Source organism: Mya arenaria, chromosome 14 (genome assembly GCF_026914265.1).
Source record: "Mya arenaria isolate MELC-2E11 chromosome 14, ASM2691426v1".
Lineage (NCBI taxonomy): Eukaryota > Metazoa > Mollusca > Bivalvia > Myida > Myidae > Mya > Mya arenaria.
The window spans coordinates 3652360-3677135 of record NC_069135.1 but is presented as its reverse complement, the minus strand read 5'-3'; the positions used below and the strand labels follow the sequence as shown (position 1 = coordinate 3677135).

The following is a 24776-nucleotide window of genomic DNA, read 5'->3' as shown; positions in this document are numbered from 1 at the left end:
AACATGCTGGGTTTTACATAAAAATACTTTTTAATAAAAACTTTACGTAGGTCATCGAAACAATTACATTTTATAACAAAATGAAATTCATCCTCAATTTCCTCTGTATGGCATAATAAACATAATCTTTCATTTCTTGGCAGTCTGTTTTGTCCGTACCTGCCAGTTTCAATACCTGTGAGCTGATACACGTAATTGAGTGAGGTTTTTTCTATTAGTTTTGTTAAATAGTAAATTAAGATATTCAGCCATACCAAAGGTACTGTGCGGATGCAAGTATAGAATATTAAGTTTCGCACTGTTTGCAATATCAGCACGCCACTTTTGTAGGAAACTATCGATTAAACGTTGTTTAAAAACTTGAGCAAAGAGTTTGACATTATAATTCCCCGGATTAACCCAGACATCTAAAAAACCATTCTCCTCAAGTAAACATTTAACGTTAGATGCCCAAGCAGTAAGGCCTTCCTCGCTTAAATCAACTGATTTACGGTATAACAAATTTAATAAAATATTATTGGACTGTTGTACTTTGAACCAATATTTAATAATTAGCATGTATCTGTTAATATATATTGGATAACGCCCTAATTCTCCGTAAACAGCCGCTGTACATGTACTTTGCTTAACTCCTGAGCGATTTGCAAAATTTTAGGTGGATCCTTCTATATTTTTCGATTTTGAAAACCCTCAGACAGAACTCGCATAGTTAAGGATCGAACCTACAAATGAGTCAAACAATTGAAGTGCAATTTTCGGAGGTACGTCATATTTGTTAATATTTTTGTTTAATACGTTCAAAGCCTTTAGAGTCTTACCGACTACATATTGATTATTTAAAATGAAAGTGCACATGTAGTTAAATACTGTGCCTAGATAGTTAAAGTTGTCAACTACTTCAAGTGGTACGCCACTATATACCCAAGTTTCATTAGCCCTAACCGGTCCTTTTTTACGGAATACTACAACCTTAGTTTTGGCTATATTAACTTCTACGCCCAACGTTTGGCAATAATCGTAAAGATGGTCTAAACTTCTTTGTAAGTCTTCTACTGAGTTTCCAATTATTACCGGGATCAAGACAAATCGGCCCCTTACCAAATCGGCCTACTACCAAATCGGCCCCTAAGACGTTTCGGCCCTGCCATTTCGTCCCCTTAATTAAAATGACTCGAGACGTTTCGGCCCCTTAGTGATTTTCAACAGAGACATTTCGGCCCCTTAATTTTATTTTATTTTTTATCTTGAGTATAAAGTAAAACATTGTAGGTCGTCTTATAAATGTAGATGAGATCTGTAAATAAGTTGTAAATAAAATCTTTAAAATTACAAATAGACAAATATGCATGAAAAACATTGATAGGACTGATATAAAAATATAATTAAAATCTAAATAACTATTAACCCTGATTTTAATATAAAATGTTAGAAAATCTAAGAACGTTTATATGTTATAAATGTTAATTATTAATTGATCATTAAAGACTTCAAAGAAAATGTATGGCTATGTTTACCGCCGAGTACTCCCATAACTCGTATAATTTAGATTAAAATGCACGTGGTGCCAAAGGTATAGCAAAGCATTGACACTGGACTGGCATTCGTGGTTTTTATTTTGCTATCATTCCTGATTACACGCGTGTCTGACTTGTGATTCCCTAGTATAAAATGTTTGCTATGTTTCGTTGTTATGTTTATTGTATCATAAACGGTAGTGTTTAAACATAATTCTGTTGATCCTTAGAACATACGCGATGTACATATTCTTGTTCGTTTAGTGTTGTATGTACCACGCAGCATGAACCTTGCGGTATATATAACACCGAAATCATTACCTTTTTATATTATACCTTAATATCGATAACATTCTCACAATATTTTTTTATCAACTTATGATACAATAGAACTTATGCTATTGCCACATGCCATACGTACATATATGCGTTTTATGCTTAAGCAAGGTTTTTTTAAAAATGCCTTTATGTTTCAACCATTAGTTTGTTATCTGTATGGCATACTATTGCTCCAGAATAATTATTAATTATTACTTTTAACAATTAGTGTTTTATCTATACATAATTAGGAAATAATGTTTGTTTTATAGATATGACTTGCAAACAAGTGACAACTTGATAGTTCTACAGATATTATACAATAAATATGCATTTTAAAAAGAGTAAAACAATATACTATCCGTAATAAAAAAGTGAAATAATATTCTGTTTGAGGTGCGAAGAGATAACTGGTATTAATCTTTAAGTGTGAGAATTAGCGGTTGGGAAAGTCGGAACAAACCTTGTAGACGTATTTATAAGTTTGTAAACACAAAGTGTCATAATTCCAACGCCTGATACCTCTGTGGAATGTGACAATTCGCCATAAGACCATCTGTCTAAAAACACCGTTTAAGCCAGTATGGATTTGCATACGTATTAAATATAAGATAAATAATACAAATAGTTTTTTCATCCTTACCTGATTTGAATATAAATAACTGAATTTCATAAAATGTATAACTTATGTCGAGAGCGTTACAGAGACATCAACGCCAGGATCATGGATGAGTGGGACTCATACGATTCGCATAAGGTCACCTGCGAGGAATTCCTGAAAAATGTTGGTGCCCTCTACGGCGGGCGATAGGTGTTTGGTCAAGACTGATGTTAGACAATGGACATGTCATTATACATACTATTAGCAACATAGTTATGTATAATAATAAGATTATTTGAAAAAAAATGAAGTTTAAACATTTCTTCTTCAACTATATTTCGTTTTATAAAAACATCTCGTGAATAAATCTTTACATGTTTTCAAGTGAACAGATATTTTCATTAAATCTATTTTATCTATACAGTACCTTTGTATACATGTATATCGCTTTGTCTATTAAAATAAAAAAATGAAATTACATGTTTTTTACTTATATTTAGAAATAAAAAAATACATAAAAATAAGGGCCGAAACGTCTCGGTAATCAGGGGCCGAAACGTCTACGGGATGGGGACGATTTGGTAAGGGGCCGAAAAGGTAACCGTTTGAGCTAGGGGCCGATTTGGTAAGGGGCCGATTTGTCTGGTAGCCTTATTACCATATCGTCTGCAAAAAGTAATATCATAATACATAAATCGTATAGGCTAATACTACAGTCAACGTTCTGTTGTAGAAACAGTTCTAGATCTTCTAGGAATAATGCAAACAAAACCGGCGATTTATTTTGTACTTGGCGTAAACCAATAGAAATATCAAAGAAATCGGAGACGGAATTGCAATGTTTGATGCACGATTATAATTAATACTAAATATATTATTTTATCTTATAAAAGTAAAATTATATTCTTATTTCCACATTCAATTATAATTATTCCCTCTTTACAAACTGTAAAACAAACATTTGTAATTTTACTGAAACCTCCGCGCCTTTTACACTATAAAATCAATTTACCGAACTGGGGATTTACCGAAACCTCCGTTAATCTTATTTAACAATTCAGTGTTACATATTGTGGAGTTAAAGTTGAAGAATACATTTTGCATTGGTATGTATCAGTTGACTTGTGGCATTTAGGGAACAAAATGAATATCCAAATGTTAAAAAAAGTTCCCTTAGAATGTAGTGATTTAAAAGTTAATAATTTTAGTAGACCAAATCACTAATTATAATGTAAAATTCAAATATGGCATACGATTTAATGTTAGGAATATATTTGGAGAACTATTGTCCATCAATTTCCGAACGTTTTACGCCTTTGTTTTATCAAATGTCATTGACTGAAGCATCTACCCCATCCACTTTTTTAACCTGAAAACAATATTTCAATCGCCCAAATCTTATTTACCTGGCTACCAATTACAACAATTTGTGGTAATTGTATTGTCTCTGACCCAACGGTGTTGAACACATCTTGAAGCTTGTTTATTACGGGTATAAGACCTTCCATTTTATAAAATCATCTGTAATTTATTATATCCCCGGTCGCAGCTTCCGATTTCAAAAACCGCTTCCGAATAGATAGAGTGACACTGAACACTTTTTGTATCATTCGGAACTCCTCGGCCATTTTTTTTCAAAAACAACCTCGGATGTATGCCGGTACATCAGTTGAAGTAGTTCGTATTTGTTTGAATTACATCGTTAATTAAATTTAGTGTTTTAGAATTGTATTTATTGATCTAAGTTTAAATTGATTACCAGTGAAGTGTATATTTGCAAACATAAATAAGATTCCCGAGAGTTAAGACATAAAGTTTAACTGCTAAATAAAATTACTAATTAAAGATAATTGTCATACTGAGCACTCATATTGAAGTATTTATTAACAAATTTAAGACCAATGAGTTAATAAATTTAAAAAAAAAAATGTTTAAAAACATTATAAATCATGGTCCGTAAGTTTCTGAAGATGGTCCGTAATATCCCTAAATCTGGTCCGTAGTGTCCCTAAATCTGGTCCGTAATGTCTGGTCCGTATTGTCCATGGTCCGTAATGTCCGTGACCTATCTACTTGCAGCGGACTTAAACGTACCTCTTTTTGAGGATGTAAACCGTCCAAATACATCCGAGGTTGTTTTTGAAAAAAAAAAATGGCCGAGGAGTTCCGAATGTTTTTGTATTTCTATTAAAAAATGGCCGAGGAGTTCCGAATGATTTAAGCCCTTTTGTAAAGTTTTATTAAAGACAGAGCTCTCGGAAAAATGCAGAGAACAAAAGTAACATACGTCATTTATTGCACAAAACATTCCTTTCAAAGTTGTATTGGGAAAGAAGGTTTATAAAGATATATAACATAACTTTAAACTGTAAAATGGTTCCACTATTTTGACATTAAATGTGATGAACTTGTGAAAAATGTTCTTCTCATTATTTTATCTGAATCAAGACATATTATATGGTGTTTTAGAAACGTTAAAAAAGAAAGTAAAAGTGTTGTTTCAAGTGATCTTATTCATAGGTTTTTTTTAAATAGAATAAAACATAGAATAATGATACATTTTAAAAGGTTACATAATTGATGAATTTAAGTCATATATATTGGTCGAATATAGTAGAAGGCGATAAAGTTCATTATTTTACCATTTTAGATGCAAATCAGTATATTCGATAGACATTTCAACGTGTATAATATAATCATTCTAATACCGTGGTTGTTCGAGTGCTGTTGTGTGTTTTTATTCTGCTTTCAGGTTGATGATTGTACGAGGAAGGCCTGAAAGCTTGGACCGTCAGCCATCTTCCTGCCAGCTGATGATATGCATCGCTTTTTGTACATACTTTTAAATTACTGTTTGTTTTGTAACTTTCTTCATTGGAATTTGCGACCCAGATTCATATCATTTCAAACAAACCCTCATTCCACTAATCCTTCATATAAAATAGTGTACATTTCGTATATTTGCTCCCCCTTCATATTATTGTGTTAGATTATTAGTTTAAGATATGAACATTTTTCAGTTACTTAAAAAAGTCAAAGGTGACTCATTGTGAACTGTTCCAGTGACATATCGTGCCATCAGTTTAAATATGTGACTTTCATCTTTTCTAAAACATATTTTGTACCTGTATATATGTTTCAGTTAGTTTTGTTAATGTGTTTACTTGATGCATGTTTGGTGGGTCGCTCTACACCCGACCCTCATGTTTGTTCTAAGTGCTTTAATTACATTTATTACAAAACCCAGGACGCCGTACCACCGAACCGTGCATCTGTTTAATTGGTGTTTATTTTTTATGTTAACCAGGTAATGTTTATTGTTCTTAGTCAAAGCCACGCTACATGTAGATTTTTTAATATAATAATCCTATTACACTTCATTTTCCCGAGTTTTAAATTAGTACCATATGAAGTTGAATTCTAAATTAAATATTTTCATTGTTTTGTTGTCATCTGGGACTAATAGCATATATATATATATAAAATAAATACCAGCGAAAAAGCAACGTGACTGTGAGTTTATTTTCCCCATTTGTAGGGCTCACCTGTGCGGACATCATTCAGCGTAAATCCATGCGAATAACTTGCGAACCCCTGTGACTGCACAAAAAAAAACAACACCACAGAGTGACTCGATCGGTGTTTAAATTCATAAGTAAAATGGTATAGTTAACATAATGTTCACAAATAAAAAATATGCATAAATATATAATTATTTATAAATTGTATATAATCATTATATAAATTATTAATGACATATGGAACCTACTTTGTGGAAAACGTTGAAAAAAATGATATGTAATGCTCTATATTTACCATTTGTTATCCATTATTGCGCCTTGTAAAATTCCACCCATACAGCAGATAATTTTTCTAATAAACAAATAGCTTCCAATTTAATGCATCTGGAAGCAATTATTAAATTGCTCCCTAAAGGCATTTAGAACTCAATGGGCTTTTCAGTTAATCAGGGGTCAACACTTACATAGGAGCGATTTCTAATCAGCCAATATGTTAAAAGCAGATTTGCTGATAAGCACAGCAGACCATAGTGCTCAACTGTATCAGGTCAAAATGTGTACGACCTGGCCTCTTTCCAAAATAAATTGCATTGGATTGAGAATGGATCTGGAGCCGACGTCTTTAAAAACTCTCTCTGGTGGGACGAAACATTGTTGTTATGGTGTATGTAACAGTGATTCTAGGTATGCTGACAGGGATCACATGAAAGAAATATTTGTCATACCTTTCCCTAAACCTAAAACGAATGAATCTAAGTGTAAAAGATGGATACGTGCATGTGGTCGAGAGGATTTCACAGTTGATAGAATAAAAAAGTGGACATACATATGCAGTAAACATTTCGTCGGAGGAAAAGGACGTACTGAAGACGATCCAGACCCTATACCTGCCAAATATACACCGCAACAGGTATTTGAAATCCAATAGCCATATAGATTTTATCAAAAATATATTTTCATATTGTATGGCTAAATCTGGGAGTAGGATTATTGGTCGCAGGTTAAAATTATGAAAACCTCATAATTATAATTATAAATAATAATAAATATTTTAGTGGTAATTATTGACAACTTCACTAGAAATAATGAAGGAGATTTAAAAATGTTTTCATGACTTAACTGCAGGTTGAGAAGTATTCACGAAAACGAAAGGCTCCAACACCAAGAGAAATTGAGAAAGAAGACATTGCTTGTAGTTTCAGAGGCTCTTTTGCAGTTGCAAAATACAAATGACGATCTAAAATGACCAAAATACAAAAAACACAGAATTTTCATGCAGACTTATCACGGCAAGACTATACAGGTACATTCAGTCTTACAGGAAATTGCTAAAAATGTTAGTATGCAAATACATTTATAACTTTATATAATTATAAGTGCACTAATCACTAACATCCTTTCTCACATTTTTCAATAGAATCTAACCGTGTCTATTACATTTCCGACCAATGAAACGGCTCATCAGCATGTAATATTAAAGTACTACGGTTATACCTGTAAAAAAATAAAATAAAATAATGTGGGCATTTTAAGGTCAGCCTACTGAGAACCTGTGTAATGTTTCCATAGTGTTTGGAATTTCAAAACACGTTGACTTCATGTTTTAACTTTAGTTTTTCATATAAATATTGACATATTGTACATAGTTTTGTTTAAATTACATTTATTCAGAAGATATTAATTTGTGTGATCATTTATGTGATTATTGTGGTAATATCTAAGTAGTCATGGTGATTTCAAGTGATTGCGTAGAGAGTTCATATGCTGTCTAATTTCAGTCAGCTGTAGATCTGATAGACCAAGAAATATACAGCCACACCAATTCGAACAACTGATACGGATGTCAGATTCCAGATGCCTTTATCAATTTACCTTCTGAATGATGCTAATCTATTAAAATTCCATACTGACATCACCGTTCACAAATTTAGACATTTATATCAATCCATTGGACCTGTGGTTGAATACCAAATTTGTTCTATATTACAAATTACAAATGTAATTTGTATTAAATGTATTTACCTCTTTTAATATGCTGTATGTGCTGAATGTATAATAAAACTGATTGATATCTTATAGAAAATAAACAGCAATTGAAATGCTCACACCCGAAAACAATTTGCCATACTTCTATAAAATTAGAGAACCACTCTGGAGGTAAATGTTTCAGTAGTTCGCATTATTTAGCAAAATAGATTTTCTTAAATAATATTGCAAAGTTCTAGGTACAATAATTTAATGTAGTAAATGGTCTTAACTAACATCATACCGCTAAAAAAATCGATACACACTACGTTAAGTAACGCGATAGTACGATGATGAAAACACGACAGTACGATGATGAAAACGCGATAGTACGTTGATGAAAACACGACAGTACGACGATGAAAACGCGATAGTACGATGATGAAAACGCGATAGTACGATGATGAAAACGCGACAGTACGATAGTACTATAATGAAAACTCAAAATCACGATATTACGATGGTGAAAAAGCGAAAATACGATGGTGAAAACACGAAAGTTTATCGCATAATCACCATCGTACTGTCATATTATCGCGTTTTCGTTATCGTACTGTCGCGTTTTCGTCATCGTACTGTCGCGTTTTCACCATCGTTGTTTCGTGATTTCGCGTTTTCATCATCGTACTATCGAGTATCTTGTTTCAGATCAACACATTAATAGGCGATGGCCCTAACGGCATTCCGTAGTACGGAACAAAACAAGACCACACTTTCGCCTAATATCGTGCCAACGAGAGTGATTAATATAATGTAGAAATAACTTGTTTCACAATCGTTGTAAGATAAAAAAAAGTTTGAATTAAAATTAATCATTGAAAAAGCGGGTAATAACCTTTTATAGGCATCAATAACGCATACTGTGCTTAACAGCCTTTATTCATCAACTGAACAAGATCAGGGTATTTAGATTACGTCAATCCAAAGACAAAGACATCGCAACGTACATATTCGCAACCAGCCATTAAACAACTTGTTTAACAAAAATAAGCAATTCACTGAATAGTCAGCTTTTTTAACAATTCTCAATCAATTATTACAACATGAACAAGCTAACCTTTACAATGGATGGCTTTATCAATTAATTTACAAACTCCAAATAAAGTTTGTGCAATTAATAGTCTATACAGTTTGTGTCAAAGAACATTTCTTTTAATGCAATCGCCTTGATAAATCAATATGTATGTTCATTCCATTCCATTCTTCCGTCCATTACTTCGTACAGCTGGAAATGGTATACCACATAGGTTTATTATATCATTATTGCCTTGTAATATATGTCTAGGGGCAGCATGGTTAGAGGAAACTGATTTGGAAATGTTCGTTCAAGACAGCATTGATGACCTGGCCAAGATAACTATAGATATAAACAATATAACAGAGTGCCGGTGGTTATTTTCGAAATGCAATATTCTAAATACATGACTGATCAATACATTTAAGAATTAAAGCGGCTCTCTCACAGGTTGACCGTTTTGACAACGTTTTTTTATTTGATTTTTTTTCTGTCTTGGAATGAGCCAATTTTTGCGTAAATGTCTGAATATATGACCGGGATCTTAGCATCTGTCCTTTCCATAGTGCAAAATCATAAAACTCAGTGTAGTGATTACCATTGACACACAGTTAATAGTTATCAGTAACCTGCGCTGTCTACTTAGTAGCACCAACGTATCATTATTAAAGCAAATAATGATATCAGTGTCTGTTGTTAATACACTATGAGGTGTTACCGTCTTCCGGTTTGATGCGGTCTGGAATCGAACCCGGGACCTTCCGTGCCCGAGGCGAACATTTTACCACTTAGCTATCGGTATGACATAATTATAACATAAAAAGCAGCCAAATATCAAGACATACAAACACATACTTATAATAAACACTTTGAGCACTAATATGAACGACCACTCGTTCTTTGGTTTAACAGTTTTTTCAATCAATTTTGATTTTACTGTTTCCAATTCAAACACATCCGATTCACGCAAAAGTCGCTGCATATCATTTACAACACTAATGTCGCTTGAAAATTGGTACTTTTCCTCTTTTTTTATATACTGCTTTCTTCGTTTCACACCATAGAATGTCAGAGATACATCACGAAGTTTTACTATCCAATCTGAAAAGTGAACGGCATGTTTTATTTTTGACGCAGCCATAAGGTCTACACATGACAAATTAAACAAATAAATCGTCATTGATCATTTGTTTAAAACTTTAAAAACATCATACTTACCACTGCTGGTTGAACTGATATTATTCTGAATCAGAAGAACCCATGTGCCATTCACCGGTTCGCCCCAAAAATGAACAGAAGTAAAGGACCACTCGATGTTCCATACTTGCTGTCGCTTTGGTTGTTTATCCCAATTTTGTTCCCTTTGGCTCAAAAGATAACTGAGAGTATTTGAAGGTGAAACGAGCAATATCTCCATATCTGCTAGACCCCCCTGCGCCAATGTAAAGTTAAGGAACACTTCTACTTGTTCTACCAACTGTAGACAACTTGGCGTGGCACATACAGGTATATTTGTTATAGCTATAGTTGCATTATATTTTGAACTGGCAAGTCTGAAAAGTAAATAAAAATAGTGAATACAATATCCGTCATAACTTGGATGTGTTATAATTTATTTGTATACTCTTTATTTAATTTTACAGAATGCACAGCATTGATAAAAACCTTAGTTAATGTATGGCATTACTTTCTAAAAGAATGTGGCCTCGCTGAAATGGTACGTTGTTTCGATACCGAGCTCCAATTTTTCGCGGTCAGCACCATGGCTGTCGCATTCATCAAACCGAATCCAAAATACTGGTTATCTAGAATAGAACATACATCTTTTTAACAGACTCAAGTGGTTAGAGGGATGAACAACTCCAGCAAAATACGTTTTTAACACCATTTTTGTCAAAATTTTAACCATACAATCATTCAAGTGACACTCTTATTCAAAATCAATACGTACACAAGTTTAACAAACATCAATTGTGCCTATTTAACCTTTAACTACTTACTAAATAATGCATTTATGGAAAATATTAATTACTGATAACCATATTGTAACCGGGTATTCAATAGCAGAATGCGCAAAAATATTAAATGATTGGTGAATGCTAAAACATTTACTGTGGTCTACTATAGTCTTATAAGGTAGAAATACCGTGTGTTGTGCTAATTTCTTTCAAATTTCAACTCGGTATCTTTCATAAGAACCATTGTTTTCGACATTTATTCATCCTTTTTGTATTATTAAAAAATATTATTAATTGTGGTAATTCTTTTTTGGGAGTAAGAGTGCATCTTTAAGAATTATAAGGTCATGATAAGCCTGAGTGCATCCATTTAAACTGAAGAAATTATAATAAAATGTATGTTATAACTCTAAACGCACATCTTCGGCCTGCTACATTCCATGCGGTATATCCCTGACTGTTCACATTGTCCAATGAAGACGAGAGAATGATTATATACTGCACATCTCTCCATGTCAAAAAGGGACTAGAATGAAAATAAATTACTTTTAATTTGTATGTGAAATGGTTCAATAAAAGGTCTCATAATAATTGCCTGTTTGGCTTTGGTATTTGATCAGTATGCATTTAAACGAACTATTATGCTTTCAGCTGCTCGGCTTGCTGCTTTAGTTTCCATTGCATTTAAGGAAATATAATAGTATCTATTTCTATCAAAAGAATTCAAGTTTTCTTGAAAGCGACTTTCTGTATCACCCTGTTGCATGAACAAGATTATTATTCTTTCAAAATTGTAAGGACTGTACCAATTACAATCTTTCCAAATTGCCTACTTGGCTTCCAACATGAGAGCAATCATTCCCGAGCCTCTGGCCGCCGCCGCTGAGGTTCCTTGGAATTTCTTGCATTGGGTTTCTCTTGCTGTGGATTTCTGTTGCACAAATAAGACATTTTCACTAACAAACGCATATATAACTATCATATAAAACAGACACTACATACGCATGACAACACTTAAACGGTTTATATTGTTTGTTTCTGTCTTTGTACTAATAAATTCATTTGTAAAATAACTCACTAATATTTCCCCGGCCCATATTCGAAAATCGCCGAAAGTTGCAGCCAAAATGCATGAACCGGGTTGGGTATATGAAGGTCGCTTTCCATGTTTTCCGACACTCGAAAAAGTGATGGTGTATACACTGCTTGCATAAAATTCCATGTTTCTGTCATGGATGTCGCCAGTCATTGCGTTTCCGGCAGAAAACACGAATATACTACCTTTTCCGTTTCTTCCCTGTTAATGAAAAACACAAGTTAAGTTTGTTTACACTGTCATATAATTCAACAATTATACTAGCCCTACTGTAGACTAATGCAGAAAATCCATATCATTTTGCACTATGTTACTATAGAGTTTGACCATATCTGGTGAAAACGCTCTTGACACCCTGGCACTAAAGGACATCTAATTTTCGTTGAAATATCCGGAATGGAGGAGTGCTAGACAAGTTGACTAGATCAAGGGGTTCGAACAACTAAACCAGAAGTTGAAACTATCGCGAATCATATGTATGACTTAGTCTATCAACATATTTCTTGATACCTTTGTGACTCCCTCTTTCAATATCGTCTTGGTCTCAATGTCATTTTTGACAAACGCTGACCTAAGGTTAAAGCTGCACGAATAAATGTCAATTACGTCTCTTTTATATTCTAATGCAGCAGGTATTTTCTCGTTGCTGAATGAGACATGCTTGAAGGCTTTAAGGATTTTGATGTCCTCTTCATCTAGTTTGAACACCTTTAAACCTATAAAAGTAATCCGTATTATTTCGACTTAAGAAACATAAATAAATAACAGTTTAAAATCAAACACGTTTAACATTAGGTAGAACAAAGTGGACCTTGTACAGAGCAGGTGAATAAGAATAAAATCTACTGTTAGAACTTGTAAGAACTTGACAAACCCACAAGAGTTGCGTTAAAAGCAATGCCAGCAGAACATATTTGGTTCCCTCTTTCTGATCCAATGATTCCGGCTGCAAGGGTTCCGTGGCTATCGTGCATGAAAAAGAATATCCTTTTATAGAAAGCCAACTTTACTGGTTAGTTATACCAAAAGCCTAACGAAAACTTTATATCATATTTATGGAAGGACGGTCATAATAATCAAACTGAATGCAAAAATAGAAATATATCAAGATCGGATCGGATACCAATGGTGCCTTTACATCTATATTAGCATATGTTTGCCACTAATATTTCCAATATACTTTTTTTTTTAAATTAACAATTATTATTTCATAAAATGAAGCAAGGAACACTGGGCAGAACGGTTTTTCTTATGAATCAAGAAAGTATTAATGTTGACCTCTTACTCTGTAAGTTCATTTAATTCTTTGTAACTGAAGAGGGTGTCAGGCTTTACGGCGCTTGAGTTGAAACCGACAAAGCTATGTGAGAGTTCGATGTTCTGAAAAAACAACGTTGAAGCAGATAATCATCTATACATTATTTATAGCCTTGGTGCAATTTTAGCTAGCCAAATTGTAGATATTTGTATGGGGCTGTTTGTGGAAACATGAAGGTCGGGTTTTATACTAACAACATAAACAGTTATTAGAAAATAGGGCGTTTTGTAAACCTTCCTCCCGACAGAAGGCTTTTACTTACAACATTCATTCGTAGGTCTGGATGGTCGACATAGACACCAGTATCAACGACTGCAACAGTGACATTCTTCCCTGTATACCCAATCTTCCAAGCCTCCTCTACATCCGGGTCGTAATATACCGCACAGGATTTATACAACTGTAACATGAAGTAGGACTAACAAATAAAAGTGCATGATTATAATCATACTTAAATCATCGCTTAAATAATGGTTCACTTGTCCCATAGCTAAATGGGGTGTAAGGTTTCTTATGTCATTCGGCAACTGTGTTTTACAATTGAATATACATATACCAACTAACCCTTTTTGCATCCTACTAGACTTAAATGAAAAAGTTTTTTACTTGAGATTTCCGAAGGTCTCTTCTGTTTCTGCTCCTGTTCCTTCCACGGTAAGGGGTCGGTGATCTACTTGGAACTTCGGATTCATGGTATGGTTCAGCAGCCGAAATCTATAAGAAATTTAAAAGGACATGTCATTATTAAATTTGATACAAGTAAGATCACCATTATCAAAAACTTCTTTATCATTTCATTAAACTGAATATTAATTGTGTTCTTGACCTTTAAATTTTAAAATAAATAAGTTATATTTGTCTTCAATGAGGCAAATTAATGTTTTCATGTTAAACATTTTGACCTCGCTTGAAAACTGTTCTCTGAACGCTCGTGAAAGTTGATCTGCTCTCCATAAAGCTGTTGTGTTTGCCTCAAACACATGAAGCTTGATCGCGATCTGGAAAAAAATAATAAGTGTGATCATTTTAAAGCAACAAATATTAGGATGTTATTTATGTAAATGAAACTATATTATATGAAGAAATAAGGGATGTTTTATTTATAAAATCTACCTTTAACTGTTGATGATGTCAGAAGAAATATATCTTGTTTGAATTTCGGTCGTAGTGCAGGATCAGATAAAGTTACAAATAAGTTTTTGTATAATGAATATGATACATGTTGTTTAATAAGCTTTGAAGGTTGTGAGGCATGCCAAATAAGGTACTTTTTAACAGATGAAATATCTTCAAAGCTTTTTAACATATCAAATTAACGTGGCTTTTTCAAAGAATACATACAATTCTCTGTAAGAAAGATCAAAGGAGTGTTCGTAAGTTATACCGTTCAAAGATGCTATAGTATATATATATCGTTATAATTTGTTATTTGCTTACATAAGCTATTACATAATTCACGAATTTAATAACGTAACATTATACTACGGAAAGAATAATTGATGACGTAACGGACATGATTTAATATCTTGATACGAAACGAATAGGTTGCAATGGTGTAGCTAGGCGAAGGATGCATGCTTACTCATTTTTTATTGCGATTGATATTATTCAAGTGCGGCCATTTCGTAGAATTCAACATCAACTTTAAACAATATTGTTTGTCATTGCACTTATGTGTCCTATTATGATATGAAATGTGCTCTAAATACATACTGAGCAACATGTCAAGTCACAATTGAAGTTGTATTTCTAAAGCTGTAGCTTGCATGGTAGCTGTGCGTGTGTTTTTTGTGTTTTTGAAACAAAGTTACAGCCACACTATAGGTACATGTCCCATGTGTAGCTATATAAATGACTAACAACAAATTACAAAAAACAACACAACTGTAGCATTAGAAAATGTACCTTTAATAAGCCTATACAAGTTGATCTATTTAGAGTTGAAGTGTTCGTATATCGTGGCCATTGAACAATCTTAACAATAAATAATGCAAAAAATGAACTGATAGTTATATATAAAATTTATAGGAATAATAAAATTGTTGGTAATCACATTGTTACACAAATAATTGTATAAACGATGTGTAATCCATAAATAAATACATAATGCATTAGTCCCTATATTAGCATTTGCAACATGGTTACCGTTTTATTGCCAACATGTATGTATTTTTCCCTATATTCAAAGTATAAAAATGAAATCCGTACACTTCCTTCATGATCATTAAAACTTTTAATAATCTTGAATGACAGTAAATAAATATGAAAAGTACTCATGGATATATTCAAAAAGTGTCCAATTGAGTTAGTGTTTTAAGCAATTATTTGTACAAAACAACATCATTTTTGTCAGTTATCCGACATTGGTGAAAACATTTGTAGAATATACCTTTCAATAAACAATGACACTTTTCTTGGGCTTCTTACATCGGTCAGTGCCCAAAAAGTTACAATGAGTCCCTGACATTCAACACTTTGTGTTGACATGTTTTAGTAAGTTCAACGCAAATGTCCATTATATCAGAGGGAATAACAGTCAGTTCCTTGGGAAATTTCGCCTTAAATAAACTTTCAACTAGGCAAGTGAATATGATAGAGCGTATGTTCAACGTACTTATAACAGAAATTCCTCTTAGTCTAACATAAGTCTAGTTTAAAAAGAAAAGAAAACTAGGATCGTGCATGGTCATTATTATAAGGCATAATCTAAATTATGTGTTTCTGAACACATATATAAAGACCAATCTAGGTCGTTATATCATGAACTACGAAAGAAAGCGATGAGATGGAAATTAAAATGAAATACAAAACAAACAAACAAAAAATTCGTCTTAAATTCAATGACACAATTTAATATATAACTGCTATTTGATAGTGTTCAAACAGGAATTTAAGTATCATCGAAAGTATCTTCATGAACACTCATAGATCACACTGGTTAATCATAGATCATTATACGTTAGCTTTCAAGTACAGTTTATTTCAAATTTCTAAGACGAGTCTTGAGGAAATTTTCATATTGTTGTGTACATTTAAATACAATTTCTGACCGACTATTTTTTTCACTAAACCAATGAATCACTGGATTAATTATATTTGTTCTCTTTAATCATTTTCTTAACCGTTTGTTATTTTAAATATATGTCACTGTTAATGTTTAAATAATATAACTTGAAAAATTCAGGTAATTTAGCTAAAGCATGTATTGTTGCTATGTCTACTATGATTATGTTCTATAGACGTTTAAAGCTTCACTCTCACAGATTGAATGTTTGACAGCTTCTTCTTCTTTTGTCTGAGAATCAGCTGTTTTTGTCACCAATGCCTTCAATTCAGTCAAAAATGATAACTCATGATAATACAGATCTCAATTGTTTGGAAAACTTCCGATAATTTAGTTTCTTATTTCAAAACTTTAGTAACGCTTTAAGCCTTAAAACATCAATTTCGAACGTATATATGAAAATTGCGATCTGCTTTTTACTAGCAGTCTTATATCACTGTTTTCCAGACATTTACGCACACATTGGCTATAATCAATCTGTGAGATTGCAGCTTTAAACAGTTGTAAATGCCAACAAATACGTAATAATCTAAATAAACTAGCCCCATTCCGATGGGTTGTGTGTAAAACTTGACACTCAGTGGATATCCATTTATAAACCTGTGTTCACTTACCTGTTTTATATATTTAAATCCAAAATCACCCGACTTAAACTTTATCTCTTCAAAGTTGTCCACTATTTCAAAAGCAAATTTAACTTTATATTTGTAAACATTTACGGATATAAGTATTCCAGTAACATTAAGAATAATTAAAGTAGTAAATATCATGTACGCCTTCATGTTGAATGCTGTTTGCACGTCCAGTAATTTGTGTTAAGTGAATTTATCACCCGATACTGTAAAGCGTTGAAGCTTTGGTTTAATAAACAATGCACTGCCATGGATAAAATATTTAGGCATTTTTAGTAAAATCTACTCTACACTTCAAACTTGACTCAGGCGAATTTAATTTACTACCTGGGTTATCAGATAATCCAAATGCATCCAACGAAATTCCATGGACATATTAATAAGGTTTATGTTTAAGGCTTCATTCTACCCACATACTATTTATTCCCTTTATGTTTAATTGAATGATTAAGCTAGACTTACCTTTGAAGAAGGGAAGGCGAAGGTTGATCATAATTTCATCCAACACAAAAATCCCCCTGAGCTCACACAGATAACCGACGCAGCTTATCAGCACACCAAGGTGGTCATATTTTAGAGTATTTCTATTTTGCTTGCCAAAATGGCAATATTTTGAAAGAAATTCATATTTTGGGTTTGGGTAACTTGGGCGGGTGTGTGAGCTCAGAGGGATTTTTGTGTTGGATGAAATTATGATCAACCTTCGCCTTCCCTTCTTCAAAGGTAAGTCTAGCTTAATCATTCAATTTCATCCAACACATAAAATCCCTTCTGAGCCCCACAGATAATTCAGAGATAATTTCTGAAAAATATTGTATCCAACCAAATCAGCAAAATCTTTACAGATCTTTATTTTGTATTATATTTGTATATATGTTTGCCGTCAAATTACATGATGATAGCATAATTAGTCAATCAAGTATCACATTCTGTATCAATGATTTTGTTGAAATGACTGGTTTTTTATAATATTTAGCAAAAGTTTTTTTTCATTACTCCAACCTGCTGTTTTAATAATGTCAGTTAGCGGCACCACTTTTTCAAATGCAAATGACGTGGCTGCCGCTCTGGTGCTATGTGCCTTATATTTTGTTGAAACACCCGCTTTCAATAAGATAAGTTTTATCCAACGAGTAATAGTTTGTTTGGACACTTTGGCATGTGGCTTTGTTGTTGAAACAAGTAAGCTATCATCTTTCCTAAGATATTTCGTTCTGTCAATGTAATCATTCAAAGTTTTTTACAATGCATATATTTTCATCAGTCCTGTATGCATTGAACACAATTGGGTCCAAATGGACGCCTGGCCGACTCTGCTTGATCAGTTCTGAAACGTGTATGACAATGCCTCCGGCAGTTTGATGAATGCCCGACAGTTTGATAACATAAAGTGTTTGACAACGTTAAGCTGTTACCAGAAGAAACAGCATGCACAGTTTGCAAGATAGGGACAATAATGACCCTGTATCTATTTGTTTCAAATATTGTAATACAGTCTTCACATCCCAAGTGGTTTTGTACTTTGGCAATGATGGTTTCTCATTTAATACCCCTTTCATAAACATTCTTATCACTTCATCACCGTGAATATTTGTATTTCCAGTTAATCTAAGGATACAACTTATAGCCGACCTTGCGGTATTTAATGTGGAGTAGCTTAATCCTTGTACAAACAATTATGTAAGAAAGCTAACAACCACACTTATAGGTGCACTAAAGGGATTTGCCTTCCCTTCACAGAAACGTAACCATTTTGTAATATAAGTGTTATACTGGAGTTTTGTCCCTTGTCTCCAGGAGTTGAGAATGAGGTCTTGAGCTGTTCCCGAAATGCCTCGTCTTCCCAACGCTCGCCTGATATGCTGAAAACAGCTAAGCGCATCTTTTTTAATGGATGTTGTTTGTTTGGTTTGTGCACTAATTTCAAAATGTTCTGGGTGTTTGGTAACACTAATACATTGTTTTTTGTTAACTTCAAAAGATCTGGCCACCAACTTTGCGTTGGCCAAATTGGCGCGACAAGAATTGCCTGCGTTTTGTCTTCTTCCACCTTTTGAAGAATCCTCGACAGTAGACTGAAAGGAGGGAATATATAAAATAAATACCCTGACCATTGTAAAGTAAATGCGTCTACAGCAAATGATTTTGGTTCAGGATGTCTCGATACAAATTTCTTCAGTTTGGTGTTCAAACCTGAAGCAAATAAATCTATCTCCATCTGAGGGAAATGTAATTTCAACTTATTGAAGACCCCTTGGTCCAATGACCATTCAATATCATCATTAGTGGATCTACTGAGTTTGTCTGCTGTTTTATTATCCGTGCCCGCTATGTGGGAAACTGTTAATTGAATGTTTCTTTCAATGCACCAAAACCATATTCTTCTTGCAATACTATCTAATGATTCAAATTTCCCCCATACTTATTTATATACGCACAGCTTGTTGTATTATCTGTATACAGACGAATACGTTTATTTGTAACGGTTTTACATAAAGTTATGAGTCCTATATCGCAAGCTTTTAATTCCAAAACATTTATGTAAAATGTTTGATCAACTGGACTCCAGTATCCACACGTTTTAGAACCAGTTGTTACATTGTATGCGCCATACATATCGTTGGATGCGTCTGTATAGATAACAATTTCTGGACTTTTTGATCCGATGTTTTTGTAACTTTTTTCAACATTATGTATCCACCAGTGTAAAGAAACGTCTATGCTTCTCGGCACGTTCATAAAGCTATCAAAATTACCTCTATGCTTTTTAATTGGATTTCTTTTATCTTTTCAAGAGGCCTAATGTATAAAGGAGCGTGTTGAACACCTGGTTCTGCCGCGATTAGTTTACCGATCAGTTTAGAAAAGTTTCTTATTGTTGTTCTACTGGTAAAAAGCATGTCTCTACATACTGCGATAATATCATGGCATTTCTCCTTCGTCAACCTCACTGTCATTGAGACTGAACACAATACAAAGCCTAAAAATATAATCTTTGTACATGGAATAAGAACGGACTTTTCTAAATTTACCGTTAAACCCAGCTTGTCCATTAACTTTACGGTATCAATTACATTCTGTGTACACGAATCGAAGTTATCCCCGGCCAAACACGAATCATCGATAAAGTAAACACTACTGTGACTGTCAAGTACTTGAGGTTAAGTATTACACGTACGCGTCCATCTTTTTTCGGTCTGATAAAAATGGTAGAAATAAATTTATTTTTTGTGGTTTCTGGTGCCTTTTCAATTATTCTACATTCCAAAAATCTATTTAATTCATTGCGAATTTTAGTGTTTTCTTCGTGCGAAAATTTTATCGGTTTTGGAACATATTTTTGTTGCGGAATATCAGAAAGCTCTATAGTGCAACCTGCTATAGTATTAAGTATCCATTTGTTTCTAGTAATTGTTTCCCATACATTGATATTATCCCCTGTTTTTCCAGCACGAAAATTTTCAGCTGTGTTGCAAAACCGTACATTGATATCTTTACTTACAGATATTATTTTCGGTTTGTTTTTGTGTACTTTTGCTGTTGGCGTTTCCACGGACGTTGAAAGTTCGTCTGTGCTTGATTGTTGCCAGGAGGGTAAGCAGTGAACTTTCTGTTGTTGTATGATCGGTGCCCCCCCCCCCCCCCCTCCTCTTTTCGATAAAAAAGGCTTGTTTGGTTGATCTGGTGTTAGTTTTGCCTTGGTTTCTTTCATTTTCTTAATATCTTCTTCCAGTTTGTCCCCGAATAGCATTGCTGCCGAGGATGGGTTGTCACACAAATTTTTGTATGCCGGTAGTAAATTGTTTTTAATCTTTTGTCTCCGATTTTCGTTTGATGAGACAACTCCCTGCGCTAGGATTTTAAAAATGTCCCCAACTAATTCTTTATTTTCCTTGTTACCGTCTGTTTTGATAGTTTGCATCAATTTTACAACTGGAACAAGAGCCTGACGAAGGACGGCTTGTAATTTCTGCTGCCCATAATCGTAGGCCTTTGTTTCTGGTTTTAACTGATTCCACAGTATCTCGTCAACTTTGGTAACTTCAAGATTTTCAATGTTTTTTCCTCTTTTGTTTTTGATCTCAATGATTTATTAACCACCGTTGCCAAATCATCTTGAACTGGATCTCCAGTTTCTATGTCCTGGATGAAGACATCTGACAGGGCATCCCATTCATTTACTTCCCTGTCGCAGACCCCTTCAATCTTATCAGTAAAAAAAAAACTGATCAATATCATCCTCATCTGAGCTCTCATAATCTTTATCAAGGCAGACCTATTTCTCACACGGCGAGGGGTCATCACTTTCTTGGGAATTCCCCCGTTTTAACGAGGTGACCTCTCGTTGTAAGCATTTCATGCTTTCCGTCATAGTTTCCATACATCTTGATAATTGGTTCCATTCGGGAAACCCTGTTGATGAGGATGACGTGCTATTCCCCATTTTTGTCAGCCTCTCAAAAAGGCTCTCTTGAGGCGCATGTGCGCTGTTACTTCCGCCCTGGCCGTCTACCAAATCCGCCTGAAAGGTAATATTTCTCTGTGTACCTTTCTCTCTTAATATATATATGAAACTTAGGACGTGGTATCCGTCCGATTTGTTTACTTTTTGTAGAGTATCATTTGTATTCGTAATAACGACGTGGGATCCGTCGAATCATTTATATAAAATACAACAAATAGGACGTGGTATCCGTCATATACTTAAATGTAATACATCTACTCACGACGTGGCATCCGTCGTTAAATTCCATAAAAGACATGTAATCCCGACGTGGTATCCGACGGATGAATTAATAATATACATGCAATTCCAACGTGGTATCCGTCGTATAATGTGATAAAATACTTGTTATCCCGACGTGGTATCCGTCTGATAATCTTATAGAATACATGAAATCCCGACGTGGTATCCGCCGGATAAATTAATAATATGCATGTAATTCCGACGTGGTATCCGTCAGATAATTTGATAAAATACATGTAATCTTGACGTGGAATTTGTCGGATAATTTGACAATACACGTGTAATTCTGACGTGGTATCCGCCGTATATTAAATATAAAGAACATCCTTTATTTTCTGATTCCACCAATATAATTTTCCATTCGACGTAATTCGTCGTATATGAACGAATTTGAAATGTGGTCTCCATTTCAAATACATTTGATACAACTGTATAGTCGTGTCGCTAATTTTTTGTCTTGAAAAAGAATGCAACATACCTTCTCGGTACTATCAGTAATTATTTCAATAATTGATTTTCCTCAAACCAAAAACTAAACTATTATTAACTAATTCATTCCTCGAGCATTGCATATTAAATTAATTTATTATTATACCCGCCATATATGTAAATTTTACATACCTCTGCTTCCGCATTCATGCTTGCTCTATCATAATAATATCCGCTTTTTTCACTATATTACTAGTATTAGTTTCTAAGAATTGCTATAAGCAAATTTCGCTGACCGTTCTCGGTGCGCTGTAGCCTCGTAATGACCACCTTGGTGTGCTGATAAGCTGCGTCGGTTATCTGTGGGGCTCAGAAGGGATTTTATGTGTTGGATGAAATGTACATGTATCTTAACTAGAGATTGCTATTTTTAAAAATCGCTCTTTTCCTCTATTGTGTGGTCATAAATGAGAAAAAATAAATGATGGACATGAAATTTTTAATTTTGGACTGGAGACGAACCAACAGTGAAGTTTGGTTTATTTATCCGAATTAAATAGTGAAGAGAAGAAAGTGTTGTTGGTTAATCTTGGAAAATGTAAACGCAGTTTGTATTGTATGAAGTTCCTGGGCGCAAGCGTATTTTAATTATTGATCGGAAACCATTTTTTTCAGCTCAAGTTTATCGTGACCTTGACGTTTGACCTGATCACAAAATCAATAGGGGTCATCTACATGACCAACTTGCATACCAAGTATAAAGTTCTTTGGTGCAAGCGTTCTTAAGTTACTGAGCGGTAACTGTTTCATTCATCTCAAGGTCACGGCGACCTTGATCTACTGATCTCAAAATCAATAGGGGTCATCTACTTGTCATGACCGACTAGCATACCAAGTATAAAGTTCATGTGTGCATATGTTCTTTATTTATTGAGCAGAAAAGTGTGACGTACAGACTGACGGACTGACTGACTGATTAACGGATTGATCACAAAATCAATCGGGTTCATCTACTAGTCATGACCAACTAGCATAACAAATATGAAGTTCCTGGGTGCAAGCGTTCTTAGTTATTAAGCGTAAACCGTTTCATCACCTCAAGGTCACGGTGACCTTGAACTTTGACCTACTGATCTCAAAATCAATAGGAGTCATCTACTAGTCATGACCAACCAGCAAGTATTAAGTTCTTTGATACTATCGTTATTTAGTTATTGAGCAGAAACCATTTTTAAGCTTGTAGGCCACCGCCAATATATCGGGGTTTTTTGCCTGTTGGTAACCTTGACCTTTGACATTTTGATATCAAAATCAATAGGGGTCATCAACTAGTCATGAACAACTAGCAACCAAGTATGAAGTTCCTGGACCCAAAGGAACTTTAGTTATTGAGTGGACCTCAAGGTCACGCCCCCCTTGACCTTTGACCTAGTGATCTCAGAATCATAGGGGACATCTAATAGTCCTGATCAACTAGCATTCCAAGTATTAAGTTTCTGGGTACAAGCGTTCTTTAGTTAGAGCAGAAACTATTTTAAAGCTTAAGGTCACCGCCAACATATCGTTTTTTTACCTGAAGGTGACATTGACCTTTGACCTTTTGATCTCAAAATCAATAGGGATCATCTACTAGTCATGAACAACAAGCATACCAAGAATGAAAGTCCTGGACCCAAATAATCTTTAGTTATTGAGCGGAAACCGTTTCGTCACCTCAAGGTCAAGGCGACCTTGACCTTTGACCTTGAGATCTCAAAATCAAGAGGGATCATCTACTAATCATGACCAACTAGCATACCAAGTTTGAAGTTCCTGGGTCTAAAATTTCTATAGTTATTGAGCGGAAACGAAGTATAACGTACAGACTGGCGAATTAACGGACTGACTGACTGACTGACTGATTGACGGATAGGGCAAAAACAATATGTCTCCCCATAAATTTGCATTTAATTGAATCATAATACGATGGATCTCGTTCTTTTCGACATTATACGATTCAAGCAAAAGACGATAGCTCAACATTCACAAATTGAAAGATTTAATTCAACCTTCGAATATTGCAAGACAACAACATAATACTGTGAAATATGATGAAAACAACAGTATCTGTCTGTCAACTGTTTGGGATTGCCATCAGCCAAAATTAGAAAAGAAACCCATTTACAAGCACTGCTAAAGCATTCTGTGTGTAGCATCCTTTATTTTTTATATAAACAAGATTAAGGTATATAGATTATGACAGCCAAAAGACAAAGACAGTGCAAATGTATATGTTCGTAACCAGCCATGAACTACTTGTTTAACAAATAAAGGCATTTCACTGAATAGTCATCTGTCTTCAACAGCTCCAATCCTAGTGATAACAACAAATATCGATGTTTGGTTATTACCTATGAAAACGCCGAACGTTACAATATACTCCTTCATAAATGAATTTTCAAACTTCAAATGCATTTTGTGCTAACAGTAGTCTATACTGCTTGTGTCAAACAACATTCCTGTTAAAACAAAATATCTTGATAAAGCAGTATGTATATA

The 24776-nt window shown here is 34.1% G+C and overlaps 2 protein-coding genes across 4 annotated transcripts in view; both read right to left on the bottom strand.

Moving 5' to 3' along the window:
- Positions 1-3995, bottom strand: part of LOC128218057 (dynamin-1-like protein) — a 33013-nt gene extending 29018 nt beyond the window's left edge. For both annotated transcript variants that reach the window (XM_052925576.1, XM_052925577.1), the window contains exon 1: positions 3840-3995. In XM_052925576.1, coding sequence (XP_052781536.1) covers positions 3840-3941 — 102 coding nt within the window. In that variant the 5' untranslated portion in view covers positions 3942-3995. The remainder of the gene's footprint in view (positions 1-3839) is intronic.
- Positions 3996-8840: 4845 nt separating this feature from the next.
- LOC128217966 (neuroendocrine convertase 2-like) lies at positions 8841-17282 on the bottom strand. 2 transcript variants are annotated; one of them, XM_052925445.1, is made up of 13 exons: positions 17045-17280; positions 14269-14364; positions 13973-14080; positions 13629-13766; positions 13334-13428; positions 12923-13011; positions 12559-12764; positions 12031-12249; positions 11786-11883; positions 11372-11478; positions 10682-10799; positions 10213-10547; positions 8841-10095 (listed from the first exon to the last, which is right to left on the bottom strand). In XM_052925445.1, the coding sequence occupies exons 1-13, from the start codon at positions 17210-17212 to the stop codon at positions 9776-9778; spliced, it is 2097 nt and encodes a 698-aa protein (XP_052781405.1). In that variant the 5' UTR covers positions 17213-17280; the 3' UTR covers positions 8841-9775. The 2 variants fall into 2 exon arrangements, with proteins under 2 accessions (XP_052781405.1, XP_052781406.1); XM_052925446.1 differs by lacking the exons at positions 8841-10095; positions 10213-10547; positions 10682-10799 and having other exon boundaries at positions 11373-11478; positions 11759-11883; positions 17045-17282.
- Between the last annotated feature and the right edge of the window lie 7494 nt (positions 17283-24776).